This window comes from Nesoenas mayeri (assembly GCF_963082525.1).
Source record: "Nesoenas mayeri genome assembly, chromosome: 8".
Lineage (NCBI taxonomy): Eukaryota > Metazoa > Chordata > Aves > Columbiformes > Columbidae > Nesoenas > Nesoenas mayeri.
Window position 1 is genome coordinate 11,233,471 of NC_137554.1, and position 17,856 is coordinate 11,251,326.

The 17,856-nt window shown below is 41.2% G+C and overlaps 1 protein-coding gene across 1 annotated transcript; it reads left to right on the top strand.

The window, feature by feature from the left end:
- Positions 1–3,344: 3,344 nt before the first annotated feature.
- Positions 3,345–17,628, top strand: CDC7 (cell division cycle 7; the record flags this gene model as incomplete). Its single annotated transcript, XM_080348978.1, has 11 exons — positions 3,345–3,444; positions 6,059–6,145; positions 8,016–8,151; positions 8,777–8,870; positions 8,952–9,094; positions 10,124–10,373; positions 10,899–10,994; positions 11,778–11,956; positions 13,171–13,253; positions 16,090–16,239; positions 17,252–17,628. The coding sequence occupies exons 1-11, from the start codon at positions 3,351–3,353 to the stop codon at positions 17,626–17,628; spliced, it is 1,689 nt and encodes a 562-aa protein (XP_080205104.1). The 5' UTR covers positions 3,345–3,350.
- Between the last annotated feature and the right edge of the window lie 228 nt (positions 17,629–17,856).

Consider the following 17,856-nt stretch of genomic DNA (forward strand, 5'->3'; position numbering starts at 1 on the left):
CCACCAACACCGGTGTGAGTGGAGAGCAGCTTCATGGACCCTGCACTAGTTAACTGAATTCATAGCAGAGCTGTAATTGTAATTATTTCGCAATAATCACAGGTAGAAAAGACAGCTTCCAAGGGCTGCATGCTGCCGTTCAGAGCACGAACGCCTGGCACAGCTCCAGCGCTGGGCGCGCCGGGCCCGCACGGCTCCGAGTTACGGGACGCACCGGCCGCGGCCCCGAGGAACCGCTCACCGCCCGCACAGCGCTGGCTGATCGCGGATCCCTCGTTCCCCACCACGCGATGTCCATAGCAAGCCCCAGGCAGCAAGCCCCTCGGCCCGGGCCGGCCCTGGCCCTGGCCCCGCGCTGTGTCCGCAGCTCCGCCACCCGGGCCGGCCCCGCAGCCCGCACAGGCCCGACCCCGCCAGGCCTCCTTGTCGCCCCGCGCGCGCCGCCGGCCGCCGCTCTGGGCGGGCCTCTCCCCCGGCCGGCCAATAGCAGCACGCCTTCCTCCGGGCGGCAGTCCCATTGGTCGGGGCCGTGGCTTCCGTCGAGGGCCGGGATTGGCCGCGGAGGCGCGGTCGGCGAAAGGCGGCAGCAGGCAAAACTCTGGCGCGTCGCGGCGTCCGCGTGAGTGAGTCCCCGCGCGTGAGTCCCCCCGCGTGAGTCCCCCCGCCCCCGCCCCCGCCGATCTGCGGCCATGGCGGCCCGAGGGCCCCGGCACCGCGTGGCCCCGCCGCGGGGACGGGCCGGACCCGACCCGACTCGGCGCGGCCTGCTCGTCCCGGGGGAGATCCCGCTCCTTCCCCCCCGCCTCAGTCGCGGCTGATCCCCGCGGGGCCGGTCGGAGCGGCGGCTGCGCGCGGGACGGCCAAGTGTCTCTTTCCTGCGGCCACCCGGGGATCCCCGCACGGCGGGGTGTCCGGTGGCGCCGGCGGCCGGGGCGGCACCGGCAGCGCAAACCGCCGCTCCGCTGCGCGGCCGGCACGGGCAGGTTCGCTGGGTGTCCGTAGGAAACAGCAGCCACACTGGCTTTCCGTAAGTGTACGGGAACGTAGCGCCAGATCGGCGAGGAGGTCAGTTAGATGTAAATACGCTCCAGTGACGTGCACCTGTCTGTAGAAAAGGCACGCACATCACACCAATGGCTTTACTTACCTTATGTGTGTGATGAGTAGAACCTCTGTGTTAGACGACGTAGGCCTGTGAGGAACTCTAGGCACCTTACCACTGTGTCTGAGACTCCTGCTTTGTTGTGAGAAAGAGCGGGAGGCTGCGTCTGCCCCAAGCCTTGAAATACAGGTGAGCTCAGCAGGCCCAGGGATCTTCCAGCAGGGCTGGACTGACCAGCGCCTGCGTCCCCGCTGGTGTCACCTCTGCCTGGAGCTCAGGTGCGGCTTCGGAGACCCCCCAGTAGAGAGCTAACTACAATAAAACGTGCTCTTTGCAAATGCACTCATGGCCTCTGGCTCTTCTTGTGACGTGCCTGCGTATGTGTACACAGTAAGCGACAAAGCAGAGATATTAATACCAACTTTTATTTTTGACGTGCTGAGGTCTTTCTAGATAAGTTGCCATTTAAAGGAGCTTTGCATTTCTGTGGCAGCAGTCTGTTCCTGATAGCAGTGTGGCTTTAGCCGAGGACTCAGCAGCACTAGCACTAATTTTTGTATGCAAGGTTCACATATCTGACCCGGAAGACCCTGAACCTATGTGGTCTGTTTGAATCTGTCGCTGTGTTGTGTTTTGGGTTTCTTTTTTCTTATCTTGATAGTTTAGAGAACATACTTTTACCTGAAGGTGCAATTTAACTGCAAAAAAGTTCTTTAAGCTGAAACTTTGGATCGTATTTGTCCTCTTAATTTTTTCTCTCTCATGGTCTTTTGAGTGTTTTTTAATGTAAAAACTAAATATCTGACAATTAAACTTTGTCTGATGTTCCATTTTATAACTGTTAAGCTCACTTCCAAATTAGTTAACAATTTTTTAATATACTCAGATATTTGGGGCATTTGGTTCTGCAGACGGTAGCTTGTGCGTTTAACCTGAATGGAGACGACACCTTGAGTTACTGAGCCCTTTTCAGCCTCCTCTTGGCCTGCGAGCCATCGACATGTTCCCATGGTGGTTTGTGGGCAGACAGAAACGTTCATTTTCCTTTTCCAACCATGTTGTTTGGGACCAGCACTGAGCTGGGGCTGGCGCGGGGCGGGATCAGAGCAAGCAGGCTGTGGTGAGCCAGGGGCGTCTGTATTAATTTGCACACTTTATTCTGCTAATGAGGCCGTGCTGTGCCAGGTTTGGAACAGGCCTGTCTGCTACCAGCGGGCGTGTCTGCCCGTGAGAGAGGAGAAAAATGTCTTATCTCATTCCATTCGTTTCCAAGTCCCGCTTTCCAGCAAAGCTCCATCAAAAATAGCAGCCGTTGCCTGTCCCCATTCTGTTGCATGACAACGACAGACTAAAGGTAGCTCGAATTCTTCAGGGGCAAAACATATTCCTAGCTCCATAGCTGAACCAGATGAATCATTTAATTTGAAGTTTTTCAGAATGTATTTTCCCCATGTAGAAAAGTTCAGCCAGAACTTTGAAGGTCTGTCACAGTTACAAGCAAGGGAGATCTTTGGAAGCAGTGTTGGGCAGCTGTGAGAGGTGGTGCTTCCAGGCTGGCTGGCCACCCCCTATCCTGCCCTGCAGTTCTCTGCCCTTCTTTTCCTCATGAAATAGGATTATCAGTGGTTTTTTGATTGTACGCTTTATTTAATTCACAATCCTATTTACATTGTTTCCAAGGTTTGAGAAGAAGCACTTCAAAATAAGTGTGTGCTATTATTTCTTGTTGTGGGGAGGGCAACAAATAATTATGCCTTTTGTTGATCTTATCTAGAAGGCAGAGAAATCTCTTACATTGAGAAGACACTTTTTCCTCTGGTAATTTCTTTCAGGTTTTCTGTCTTTGTATGGGTGTTGCAGTATGTGGTGCAGCTCTTCTGTGTACATCAGTGCCTTGCTTTTCACAGCAAACTTCAGGGAAAAGATAACGCTTTAATGTGAATCAGGAAACACACGAGAGAGGAAAGAAAATCACTTGTGTCTAAGCTTATCCTGCAGTTCTCCTTCTCTTCCCCCCCTTTTTTCCTCTCACTAGAGACAGAATGGGTTTACTGGCTTAGTTTTTCTCTGGGATGATGGGTGATGCTTTGTTGTTTTAGGTAGTATAGGGGAGTTCTCCAGACCCCCTAAATCTCATCTCAGGAACAGAGTGCAAGGCCAGGAAGTGTCTCACCAGATATCCTTGCTCCCCAGGTGCCCAGGAGTGGTCCTCAAAGTCTTGGATTTTGTACTTTGGGTTTGTTTTGTGATGGAGACCGTGTTGAAGCCTCACTGTGATGAGCAGCACCCTCACCAGGCTGCAGACGTCCATGGGAAGCAGGAGCAGAACAGCAAGCTCTCCGGTATGTGCTAAATGGGGATTGGTCTCGGTACACAGTCGTGCCTGGGAGGTGCAGCTGGGTCAGCAGCTCTCAGCGCTCCAACAGCAGGGAATGTTGTCCAGGCAGGAACCCGAATTCAGTGTCAGACAAAACGGCGTATTTGGCAGATTCGTTAGCAGTTACGGAGAGAGCTTTTCATCGTTGTTAGTGTGGACCTCAGGACTCTGAGACTGGTGGCACAATGGCAAGGGAAATAGAAATCTGCTGTTTTCTAAAGACTTAAAAGATGTGCCTTTTGAGTCCTTGTTAGGAGTCTCGGTCTTTGCTAGATTCAAGTATTTTTTTGTAACAAAGCAACTTTACTGGAGGAATTCCAGCCCAAATTTGAGGTTGTAAGTTACTGTCAGTATATGTTTTCTTAGTAAAAACTGAAGCTTAAGCAACTCTCATCAGAAGTCAGACTAAAATGCAAGCATTGGAACAAACTTTATTTGGAGCAAGTTAGATAGCAAACTAGTTCTGAACAACATTGTTCTAATAGAGCCTGTTAGAAATATATCACTGCTGAAAACTATTTTCTAGCTCCGCCCTGTGGCTACTGACCTCTTGGGACGAAGTTTTGTGTAGCGTGCTGCAGAACCCAATAACAGGATTATCTCCCCTGTGTGTCTGAGTGATGCAATAACATTTTGCTGTTAAGTTCTCTATAGTTCTGTTACGTGGTTTCATCTTTTATTGTCTTTGAGTGTTCCTGGGGAAGATGTTACAAACATCAGCCTTTCCCCCTTCCTGTATTCTCTCGAATGCCTTACATTTGTTATATAATACGTGAGTATTTGTGTCAAAAGTTGAAATTACTGTGCAAACTAACTGGAAATACCACTTTTTAAACTATAAAGCTTTTTATCAGCAATTCTTTTTAGTGATAAAACAACAAGAACTACAGCAATAAGAGCAAAATTTCTGAGCATGTGGGCAACATGAATGCTGTCGATTCAAAAAAAGTTCCATAGTAACTTCTTGAATTTTTAAGGTTATTTTCAACAGGATTTTTTACTATATTGACAGTAAAATGTAGTGATCTGTCACACTTTCAATTTTCTGCTTTTCAGGGTGTTTAACTTAATCTGCTTCTGTAAAATTGGGAAATGAGCAGAATAACTGTACAGTTGATCAGTCTTCCTTTGCCTTTTCCTAAGGGATTATTAGACACAGGGTCCTGCACGTTGTGACTGTTAGTACCAGTCTGGTCATTTTTACCCTAGAATATTTTTGAAGTATGATTCCTAGCAGAACTGATTAACCTTTTACCTGTATTTGTTGACCAAAACAGTATCTTAAATGAATGTAAGTGGTTTTGGTGTGTAGCATAGGGTTTTTTTTTCATTCCTGAAATATCTCCCCTGAAATTACTTAAAACAACTTGGAGGCAGAGGGAACAACTTCAAGGACAAAAAACAGGTAAATGGATAGCAAGAGAGGCACCAGGCTTCAGGTCTCAAAAGTATTTTTAGTATGTTGGTTTTTATAAATTTTTGAAATTAAAAAAGTTACAATGGAAAGTTAATTATAACTTGAATTACCGACGAATTTATTGGACTTTTACCAGGAAGAAAGGGTTCTCCAGGCAGACTTCAGATTTTGTTGCTGCATAAAGTAGAGCTAACATAGAAGGCTGGAGATACATGCTAATCCGTGCTTTGTTTCTTGCATATCGGTGATATTTTGAAAATAATTCTCATTGCTTTTGACTTACTGTTATGGTAAAATATAGTGCATTTTTATGTATGCAGTACAATTTATATATTTATGTTAAATTTAATTTCTTATTTATTTTTTAGGATGGAAAATGTATACATATCTTTTCCTTCCATCTGATTGACTTTCCAAATATCAGTTTGTGCTTACTTCTGTATAATAAAATATTCTTCACCTCTTCTTTACAGAAATTAGTCACAGCATCTACATCATAGCTTCAAAAAAAATGAACTCTTATGCAGGGTATAGAGAACACTGAAACTACAAGGATTTGTAAACAGAATGGAAAACTACGTAATTTTTGAAATAATACAGTACAACATCCTTGTTGTGCCATCTAGTGATGGCAGCACGAAGTGCAGCAGCTTACATGAGGAGCAAACAGGGTGTTTTGTGTTTACTACTTTAAGTAACAGTGTGAAAGATTGCATTATTGATCTAAAAAAAAACCCCAAATCCTATGTTTTTTTATTTGCATCCCATGGATGTGCTCCAGTGTTTACAGAAACAACTATTATAGTTTTGTCCTTTATGAAACTGACATTTCAAATCTCATTAAAACATTTATCGATGATCTATAAACTGATGTCTCGCTAACCAGAGGCTTTTACCCTCTCAAGAGCTGCCAGGTGGCAGATAAGTGGAAAACAGAATAATTAAATGATGCCTCTTATAAGGGAGTATGATGAACAACAACAATAGCAAGTAAGCAGAGGGTAATGGCAGCAGGGGTAGACACCTGCCAGCTGGTTTTTGTCCTCTGTTTCTGTGCATTCCCAGTCCTATGAACTGAAGTGTGATTTGTGATCTCAAACATAGATCAAATACTGAATCAAGCTATAAGATTCCTAGCTTACTTTCCTCATTCTTTCCACAGCAGGAATAAAAAAAGATATCGAAAAACTTTATGAAGCAGTGCCACAGCTTGTCAATGTGTTCAAAATTAAGGAAAAAATTGGAGAAGGTAAATGTTTTATTTTTGCCTGCTTAGACTTAGATTGCTTTTTGTATTTCTAACTTAAAACATATAAATGCAATTTAAGCCAAATGCCTTTTTAAGTTACTTCTTGGTCTCTGTAGGAATTCTGATATGTTGCTGAGCATAGAGGTGTGCTAATTACAGACATTTTCAAGATATTTTCTTGAAAATCTGGTATATCAAAGCCTTTCAAAAAAACAGCATTCCAGTTTCAACAACTAAAATTTTGTGAGGTAGATCTGAGTAAATAAGTCTTGACATTCTATTCTTTTTCTCTTTTACATGAGAAATCTATTTATATGCAGCTGTGTTTTGATGTACTTAACTGCTGCTCCTTAGCTTTGCTTTGTTTTCTCTGAAACCCTGTGGGCAGAACTGGAGGAGGAGACTGAAAGATTACAGCCCTTCGGTTAAAAAAACAACACACTTTTTTTTTTAGGACATACAGTATCAAATTTCAGAACATTTGTGTATACCTTGCCTTCAACAGATATTATTGCAGATACCTTCACTAAACAGTAAGCATGACCATAAATAGATTTCTAGATACTTCCAAGCGTGGGATTTCAGCACTGTTTGGAACTTTACTCATTTGATATCTAAAATGCCTTGTGATAGTCTACACTTTTAAAGCCAGATGTTGATGAGAAGCTGGATTGTTTTATGGGTTTTGTGATGGAATACCTGCGATAGCAGGCTGCTTGGCTATAAGGTTTTGTCCCAGACCACATTCTCCCTCCCCACCCCAAAAAACCAAACCAAAACCAAACCCAGCTCCATTCACCACAGCAATACAAAATTTCCAAACGAAAAATAAAAGGAGTTCAGTCTATCATAAAAAAGATAGTATAATTAAACAAAACCTCCGTTTGTGAATAGTACTCTGATTTTGCTATTGGGAGCAGACAATGGTTTCAAAAAATACCACTTGCAGTTCTGCAGCATTATGAGAAAACAAGCTTCAACTTAGGATTCTGCGCTGGGGTCACTTTCATTTTAAAAGTTCTCACTACCAAAAATAATGTCTTAGGTCAACTTGGTAACCCTTGTTGCTGTTATCAATTCTACTGAACGTGTGGCTGTAAGAAGTATTTAGTTTTTGCTGGCATTTTGATGTATGTACACACTTAGAGACTGCTGAACTAGCATGATGCAAACATAATACTTAAAATGTCATCAAAAGTAATTTGTACTGTTTGTTCATATGGAACAGTGGTTCAGTTTGTATGTTCCAATATTTCAGATCATCGGGATAAATTAACCTCCTAAGAGGTATATTTGGAGACCCTTAATTAAATGGGTGGGTAAATATCAGACAGTCTGAATACGCTTCTTTCTCAATGAGTATCACATTCTGTCTATGCAGTAATGCTCTGGGCAAACAAATAGTAAAGTTACACATCATGGGGGAAGTCTTACTTTACAGATAAGGGAACAGAATTAAGAAAAATGTAGCGATTTCAGAAGAGCTTTGACTAGTAAAGGCAGTGCTTTCCAGATTAGCATTATATAGCCCACTTACATCGCAGGGAGAGAAGAGTTAGATGTCAGATGAAAGCAAGCTACCGAAACAAGAAAGCAAATCAAAGATAGGAAATTTACATTCAAAGAGCTCTGTGTCCCAGGCAAGTTAGACAGTGTTACATTTGCATTTTTACTGACATAAAAAACTTGTATACAAGATCACCAAATTCAGTAGTAGAAAAAAGGAACTGCGATTTTTATCTCCTAGAATCTGCTTTTGATGTAGTAGCAGGTATACTGCAGGATTGTGAGCTGTTAGATCACTCCTATAAAAATCTGAACTGACTTAATTAAAAATGCTGAAGCCAGTGTTCTTCTCCCTCCTTTACAGGTACTTTTAGTTCTGTTTACTTGGCCACAGCACAACTACAAACAGGACATGAGGAAAAAATGGCTCTGAAACACTTGATTCCAACCAGCCACCCTCTGCGCATTGCTGCTGAACTTCAGTGCCTCACAGTAGCAGGGTACATAACCAAAAAATCATGATTGTTGTGACTAAGCTGCTGCACGTTGTCTTGCTGTTCTGTACTTATTTATTTGAAGTTCTGGCACTTCACTTGCTTTTTTTTTAACTGCAGAAATGTCCATTCTTTTTATCAAGAGCAAATAAGAAATGGAGTGTTTTACCTGTAACAGATGCCTGTTTCTGCTAGTCCCAGTTTGTGGATGGTGCTGTATTTTCCATCGGAGAAGTTCTGTGATGTATCTTTGTGACAATAAAAAATCCAGTTCTGAAATGCTTGGAAAAAATAATCTCTTCATCATAAAACATGGTTTTAGGAATGAATACTTGTTGCTAGAATGTGCTGAATAGCACGTTGTTAAAGCATTTGATATCATGGAGATTCAGTCCTACATTTAATTGCAGCACAGCTACAAACCATGGCCCTACAAATAATCTGTGGAGCCCTCATTGCAGATTACAGAATTCAAATGGAACAGAGCGATGGCAAGCAATAGCAATAGCTACTGACTGCTATCGAAATATAAATTAGATTATAAAAGAAAGCCTGACTGATTTTTTAAGAAATAAAGGAAAAGAAACATCCATCTTCTGGTCTTTATTCAGTGACATTACTTTTCTTCCAGGGGACAAGATAACGTTATGGGAGTTAAATATTGCTTTAGGAAAAATGATCATGTGGTTATTGTTATGCCGTATCTGGAACATGAATCCTTCTTGGTAAGTCCCAGACGTTTTATGTGTAGTAAAACTTTTTAGTTAAAGCAGTTGCATAATTACAGTATCCAAATAATCTTTCAGGACATTTTGAATTCTCTTTCATTCGAAGAAGTGAGGGAATACATGTTTAATCTGTTTAAAGCACTGAGGCGCATTCATCACTTCGGTATTGTTCACCGTGACGTCAAGCCCAGTAACTTTCTCTACAACAGGCGGCTAAAAGAGTAAGTCTGACCAGGTGACCATAATGTCATCTTACTTGGGGACATGTGCCTTGGCAGAACAGTCCATTGGGCTTTTGCGGCTTTTGTCCTTCCAGCTGCATAGCATGTGCTTAAGTAGTAAAGCTAAAAAGGTTTTTTTATTTGTATAACTTTTCTTTCTGTGTTTAGGGATTTGAGAAGGGAAGGTGTCTGGTTGGACTGGATGATCTTAAAGGTCTTTTCCAACCTAAATGATTCTATGTAGGCAAAGTTTATAGGGGAGGTTTATGTTTTGCTAATCCACAGTCTTAAAAATTTGAGAAATACTGGTGGTGTGGAGTTTTTTGCTGTTTGTTGGGTTTCTGTTGTTGTTTGTGGTGGTTTTGTTTGTTTGTTTTTAATCTGTCAAATCAATTTGTACTGTTGGTTTGCTCTTCCAGCATTTCTTTGAGCCTTAGTCTCTGCTTTGGGTGTGGAGGCCATGGAGCTGAGTTTGTCTGAGACCCAGAGACAGCTGGGTTGTCTCTGTACTGGTTGCAGCAAAAAGTAATTAAAGACAGATAAGCAGTTCTTTTAAAGACAGATCTGAACTGTGAAGTAACGCAGTCTTACCTGTCTGAAGACTGAAATAAATTCCCGTAGTGTTGTTTGAAGTCTGGCAAGGCTTCAGCATTGTTAGACTTGTCTGTCTTCACTGCTGCAATTGTGCCTCTGCCCATGGGAATCCCGCAAGGGTCGAGTCTGTTGGCTGGTGGTTCAGAGCTGTAGAACTACAGGAACCCCAGAAAGGAGCTGCTGGGAATATTTTTTTTAACACCGTTGGACAAAGTACACACTTGAGAAGACGAGAAACAAGGAATTAAGAGGAGATAAGTAAGACAGGACAAGAGGAGGAAAAGGAAGAAAATAAGACTGTGATGCTGGCAACAGTACAGATAAGCAACATATTGAGTGAACCGTGAGAGAAAGATAAATAAACAAGCAATGAATAGTAAACTTTATTATTGGTGTATGCTTTGCGACTCCTGATTCTAAATTTGTGTGTTTCAGGTATGCCTTGGTAGATTTTGGCTTGGCACAAGGAACCCCTGATACGAAAATTGAGCTTCTCAAAACTGCTCACTCTGAAGAGCAGCAGGGAAGTTATTTGCAGAATAATCCCAGCACAGCCTCGGCCAGTGGGGTTTCTGTCAGCGTCGCGGCACCGAAACAGGCAGCTCAGCAGCTGGCCTCCAGAGCAGCAGAGAAAAGGCCCAGCTCACTGTACAAAACTCCGACGAGATCAGGAAGAGCAGGAAAGGTTCTGCGTGGTTTTCGTTACCGTTGTCGCGTGTTTGCTGCACCGCTCCGTCCAGCAGGGGGCGGTGCGGCAGCGGCGCAGAGGCAGCGCCCCGCGGCGGGGCGGGGGTCCGAGCGCTCCGGGCAGGGCCGCGCTGGGAGCCCGCGGGGATCACCCCATACCCGTCGGGTACAGCAGCACCCGGGGCTGTGCAGAGCTGGGTTACCTGCGGGCAGCCGTGCGTGCTGCGGGACTCCTCCCTGAGCCAACTGTTAATGCATTTCTGTTCGTTACTGCGCTGTGTAACAGACGCAGCACAGTGACACTCGCATTGTCTCGGGGCGCTTCTGAGGTGTGATTAGTTTTGTAAGCATGCTTGCTGTTCTGCCTAGACCACGTTTTCTTCATCTGCAGTAAACTGATGCCTGAAAATGACTTACCGTGCAGCTGTTCCTGTTTTATGTCACTTCACACTTTTCTGAACTGTCAGTGTCCATCTGACTGTGTTGGACAGGATCCTTATTGTCCTTTGTGTTGGTATTGCAGGAGGATTCTGTGCACCCCTCTGTCCAGCGCTCTGTCTTCGGAGAGAGGAATTTCAATGTCTATAGTTCCACATACCAGGAGAACTCAAATACAAAAGTAAGAAGCATGACTCATCAGTAAGACCAATCTGTTACAGGTTTGAAAAATTAGAGACCTGGTTGTTCTGTAAGACTGAACACCACTCCAGGAGGCTGTGAAACGAAAAGTTTTTGAACAGATTATTAAGTGTGTCTTTGAAAGTCCTGAAGAATTTTTCCTTTCTGATTCAGTTCCTTTTGAAACTTAAAGAGCTACTTCTGTAGCTGTCTCCATAGCTGGTCTTGTTTGTACGCTGTGCAACTAAGGCAGACTTAGCTTGTGAAACTTCATTTCTTTTATTTGGCAGTTGAAGCCAGAGAGAAAACCTGTAATAAATATCCTCCTGTACTTTTGATGATTAGTATTAAATATGACAAGGGGGAAACCCCAACTAAAATAAAGGATTTGGCCAACAGTGATTATCTTATTGTAGAATTAGAGTTTGTGCTTGTGCGTTGCTGTGGAATTTCATATACTATTGGTTTTACTCTCATGTTGAACCAAACGAATTCTTTGAAGTAATATAGTAACTTTAGAAATACTTGTCTTGTAGCTTCAGAATATCTTATGTATATTGTTTTTTAGTAAGCACTGAAATATGTTTTCAGAAGGGAGGAAATCAGGATATTAGAAAGCTCCGGTGTCTTTTTCTATAGATGTTGTGATATTGTTAAAAAGGTTTGCTCTCTTCTGTTCTAAAATTGCAGCTTCTTGCTCATGTGTACCTGTTTGGTCTTCCTATCTGTCTATAAAGGGAACCTTCTTAAATATGTCACCTTCTCTAAAATATCTACATTGCAGCTCATAAAACAATCCAAGATGATAGACGTTTCATCTAGGAAGTTAATAGCAAAGAAGAAGATTGTTTCTACCAAAACACTGAGCAATGGGTCAGCCAGGAAAGCTGCCAGTGGTTGTCCCCCAAACCTGACCTGTGACTGTTACGCAACGGACAGAGTTTGCAGTGTTTGCCTTTCAAGGTAATTTGCTTTGATAATGTTGTAAAATTGTCTGCTGTGCTGTCAAGCAAGGTCAGAAACTTAGATTTACTGGACAGCTGATTTAGTGGGTAAAAGATAGCATTTGATCTGTGCAACCCCTAAAACACTGAGTATGCTCTTTTTAAACAAGAGTAGTTCGTGGAATTCATGAACTAACTGGTTCACTGATATCTGCAGCAAAAGAGATTCACTGTTAATGATTTCTTTTTTAATTATCTGCCTACATGTGTTGTAGAAAATCTCTTGAGTTAATTACACTACTTAGAGAAGACAATACATCAATCTGTCATTAGTGGTTACCTAATAGGTCTAAATCATGCCACAGTTTGGATTCTGGAAATCATGAAATGTAGAATAAAAAGGAAACATGAAAATTTTCTTTTTGTTCGTTTAAAAAATAATGTTTAAGTTTTAAACAACAGACAGAGAATCTTAATAACTCAGTTTGGCTCCATCCCTCTGCAGTTAGCTTTGGTTATGATCTACTAGTGCCTTTTATCCACGCATTAAGGAATACAGATTAATGTAGAGAATTCTGCTTACCAGGCACAGTCGTGAAACTCTGGGGTCCCTCTCTTCCCAGACTGGTGATACCAACTGCATTTCAGAAATATTCAGTGAGGATTTTGCCAGACTCAAAAGTGGCCCATAGAAGGACGGCACTTTCAGTCATAGAAATAACCTCTGGAAAGTTTTTTAAAATCTCACACCTTTTAGTTAATCTAACAAAGTAAATTCTTGTCAACACTCAGAAATAGTGAACTGTTGTTTGCTGTGGACTGATGCAAAGCCAGAACATCCACATTCAAGAATCTAGTGCGTTGTTTTTGCCTTTGGTTAATTAGTCTCGACTTTAAAGTTTTGTATGCAAACAAGCCTTTAGCAAAAACGATGCTGTTGAATGAAACTGTAAAAAAAGTCATTGTGAGTGAAGTATGCAATTAGTATTTCTGTGGTATTACCTTATGCTAGATAATATAATATTAGATAATATAATAAGGCTATTACCTTATGCAACACAATCATTTCATACTAGATAAGATGCTTCAAACTTCTATAAAACTTGAGTGAAGTTGGGTTAGGCTGTTTACACATCTTACACATGTATATTCTAAAAATAATATTAAGCATTATTATAGTTAGAACTTATTTATCAACTTTATATTCTAAACATGTTTGTCTCTTATTACAAGGTGTCAGCAAGTTGCTCCCAGGGCAGGAACACCTGGATTCAGAGCACCAGAAGTGTTAACAAAGTGTCCCACTCAGACCACAGGTACTGCACAACACACTGAAACTGATACCTTTGTTTCCACCTTTTGATCCCTCTCATTTGTGCCCATTATGTTGTCTTTTTTATGGGAGGGGGAATGTTTACATTTGAAATACATTTTATCAACCCTTCTAACACTTATCAAGCATTTCCTGATTTTAATTAAAAGTTTGTCATCCAGAGTAGGAACAAGTTAGGAATATTTTTCTGTGTTTGAAACTTGAATATGTCTTTATTCATTTGGGAAGTAGTGCTATATGCAGGAGTTGAACACAATATGTTTTAAAAGAAAATAAGGCTTTAATTTTTACCAATTTTCTTGGCTTATTTATTCAAGTAAAACCTTGAATAAATCTTAGGGAGAGGACATACTTCAGACTTTTCTAGACAGATTGTCACATATAGTTTGCTGTCATAGCAGGCATGGCTAGAGGTATAATTGCAAATGTGTTTTAGAGAGAATTGGTTAATATTTTTTATCAGATTTTTTCCTTTTCCTAGTGCTTCAAATAGCTGGTCTGTAAATGTCGTAATTTTTTCTTACTAAATCTTTAATTTCTCAGGCTTAAAAACTACCAAGTTAATAAGTTTCAGTATTCTGGGACCAATAAAAGCAGTTACCTGTTATAAATTTGGTGTGTGACCAGGACTTTTGACTTATGAAAAAGGGGTGTAAATACAAACGTCCTCAAAATTTTGGTTTAAAGTAACAGCTTTAGCCACTTTTTTGCTGAATACCTTTTTGGTATTGTCAATTTTCAGTACTTCAGGTGTGCATGCACACTCAGGATAGACTTAACAATACATTTGAGCTTTTGCTTAGATAGCTTAATGTGGTTTGCAACAACATCTGTGCTGTGGGTGTGCATGGGGTGTCGAGAGGCAGCGCAGCCTGTTTGGAGTTCCTGTGCTGTAACAGCCAGCTTTATGGGCTAGGAGACATCCAGAAATCCAGGACAAGTTCAGACAATCTCTGAAACTGTCTAGACAGAATTTAGGCAGAAAGACGACATACCTAGGAAATCTTGGACACATGCTAGTTTTAAATATGCTTTCAGACGGTTTTCTATTCTCTAGGGTAATGGAGAGCAGGACTACAGAAAATATGGGTAAATCTGGAAAGCCTTGGGTGTGGCACAGACAGCCCTGAAAGTATTGAGTCAGTGGTGCTGAGCTCCTGTAGTAGCTGAACAAATGCCTTAATTAGAATAGGGTAGACAAATACTAATATTTATGAAATTACGTTGTATTTGAACTAACAAATGTTCTTGTCCACTTCCATCTGGGACTGCTGTAGTCACCTCCTTGTATTCCTGCCAATCGTAGTACTAGTTCTGGTCTCTGTGCTGAGCCCAACTTACCAGCTGGACCCAGCTGACTCCATGCAGAGCTACCTCAGTGCATCTGACCCAGGTTCACTGCGCGGGGAACACAACTGAAACTCCCAAGCTGACGTTATGCAGATCCAGTTACAGTGCAGCTTAGACTGTCCCTCTGCTCCCCTTTCCTCAGTCGGCCTTACTGGTTGGGTAACCCTGGGCACAAGCAGCGAGATGAGTTGTAATTTTGATGCCCTTGCACAGTATCTTGCACTGTGCTGATGATCCCAGCTCTACCAGAATTGTAGGGCCAGGATTTACTATTTACTAGCCATTCAGATATATAATGTCTATTAATATCAGCAACAGTTAAGTAATTAAACACCTTTAAAGGTCTTGACCTTCATGACTCCAGCTTTCCCAATCACATACTTGGGGTGATGCACAACACCTCAAAGAAGATAGTGTGATCTTTTCAACAGAGATACAGTAATACTGAAGCTTTTTACAGAAACTATGAAGAAGATAGAAGACTTTTCCACTGTAAATTGTGCCAAATTATTAACTTGTATTTTTTTTTCAATAAAAGACTTAAAATCTGCTTTTACAACTGAGGTCAACTTAATACTTTTTTTTCCAAAGTCCTATGCTAATAGTGTTTCCAAATAAAATGTCCAAATTAATTATTGCCTATTTTACTACCTATTTTTTGAAAACAAGTAGAATAGCTATGGCTTTATTTCCCACCTGTTAATTGTTCTCTTTAGAGCCTGAGAATCCTTCAAACTTTCTCCTTCACTTTCCTTGCCATCTCTCAAAATGTGGACCTTAGTGAGCCAAAAAATTATGGCAGACAGGTATTCTCATAATTTTCAGTATTAAAGTTTCCATCATACTTTGGCATCTATCCCCGGAGTACTCTCTGTACTCTTCATAACACGATGAAAGAGATGAATAACTTCTATTACCGTTCTTAAACTGGGTATCTTGTCAAGTGATTTTGTATTGGAGGGGAACAAAGCTCACAGCAAGAGAAATTTTTTAGTACTGCCTAACTGTGGCAGCCTTGGTCCCAGTAAGAAATCAGATTCCCATTAATTTGTTAATTATTTTTATTTATGATCTTTCTATAAGGTTTTTTCACATGAGGTGAACTGAAATAAATATCAAAACTAGACAGTTTTTCACCCCTTCTCAATTCCCTGGGTAAAACAACTTCCTAAACCTAAAATGTACCAAAAGAATGTTTGAGGTTAATAGAATTATTCATACCAAAATTCTATGGAAAAGCTTAAACACTCCCTCTGCATCAAAGCAGGAAATTATTCTTCAATCTAATCATAGTCATTTCCACTGTTCATGGAAGTGTTATCTGTGTGACCCAAGTCAGTAAGTCATCCAGAACGTCCATTTTTCTGATAGAAACCTTTCAGGTCATATTTTTTTTTTAAGGAAAGTTGTGATTTTGTTTGTGATGAAATAATGAATTTAGTTATTACTAATTTTGCTTTTGATTGCAGCAATTGACATGTGGTCTGCAGGAATTGTATTCCTCTCTCTGCTCAGTGGACGGTATCCATTTTACAAAGCGAGTGATGATTTAACTGCTTTGGCACAAATCATGACAGTTCGTGGATCCAGAGAAACCATTCAGGCTGCCAAAACTTTTGGTATGCAAACCTTAATTATGGGGACAAGGGGAAAATGTATGCTTGGTCTGCTATTTAATGCAGCGACTTACAATCTGTGATTTTTTTTTATACACGTATATATATATATATATAAAATATATTTTTAGGGAGTCATTTTAGAGCTAAATCACACTTTTTGCATGTAAAATAATAAAAGTACTACTTATATATACAGAGTTTTTTGCAAGTTTTGTATCTCTCTATCTTCTATAATTTGTATACGGGGTACTTCATGCCATAGGTTTCCCAACCTGTCTACTGCCTTTCACTAAGTTAGGACCACTTGAGGTGAAAATATGCCAACTAAATGTTTTCTACTGGCATTGGATTAGAATTCTTGAGGCAATGTTTCTATTCCTGCAAAATTGCCCTGGAGGCTTAAGTCAGCATGACTTAATATTTAGATGATGTAAACCTTGCTTCCCCCCACCTCAGGACAGGCTAGTACAAAAAAACAAAACCAAAACCCAACAGATGGCCTGTTTTAAAAAACAAAACGAACACAAAACACACAAAAAACCCTAAAATAATCATTCCCCTAATTGTTTGCAAGCCAAATGCTGCAGCACTTGCTACCTGGAAGTGCAACCGACAGCATCCATTTTCATTCTCCAAACGGAGGTGAAAAAATCAGGGTATCTAATTTTCTTCAGTTCTGTTAAAATGACACTGAAGCGCAAAAATATGGTGTGTGGGGTGGGTGACAACGTGTCACTACATAACTTCACAAACCCAAACAGCTTTGTTCTGAGCAGAACTGAGACTATTATGCTTCTGTCTTGCTGGGGCTGTTGCTCTAAAACTTGGCTCATTTGGAGGAGTAATGGGAGGCAGATCAGGTTTTTGATAGGTTGATGTTGGTTTGGGGTGTTTTTTATTTGTTTAATGCTGGTTACACTTCAAGACATGAAGTTTCTCTGAATCAAACGTAAAAGTTACAGTTGCATACAATGTATAATGAAAGGTCACTTACTGTAAATGTTTTTCCTAGGTAAATCAGTTCTGTGTACCCAAGTTGTCCCAGCACAAAACTTAAGAACCCTCTGTGAGAAGCTGAGAGGAACCAGCAGCAGCTGCAGGAGACCCCAGGGTGAAGTGCCCAGCACGTCTGTAAATGACTCAGCTTTGCCAGTTGCAGCAGACAAACCGTGTGCTCCTGAGACACTCAGAAAACAAATTCAACACGTAAAGAGCCTTCCGAAAGGTGACGGTGCTTTGGAAATGAAGGCAACAGACATGAAAGGGTGGGATCAGGTTCCTGATGAAGCATATGACCTGCTTGATAAGCTACTAGACTTAAACCCTGCAACAAGAATAACTGCAAAAGAGGCTTTGCTGCATCCTTTTTTTAAAGACATGAGACTCTGAGAAGATATCATATTCTGTGATTGCTTTCATATATTTTATGTGGAAATGAGATACTGAGGTAGTTTTACCTGGTTGCCCTCAACATTTACACTCATTGAAATACCATCACACTGAACTACTGAAATTTTGTCTGTACAGTTGGACTGCATATGTAAGTTTACTTTAAGAAATACTTGTAGATGTAAAAGTTATGTAAACATCACTAACTTGGTCTTATCCTAAGATAAT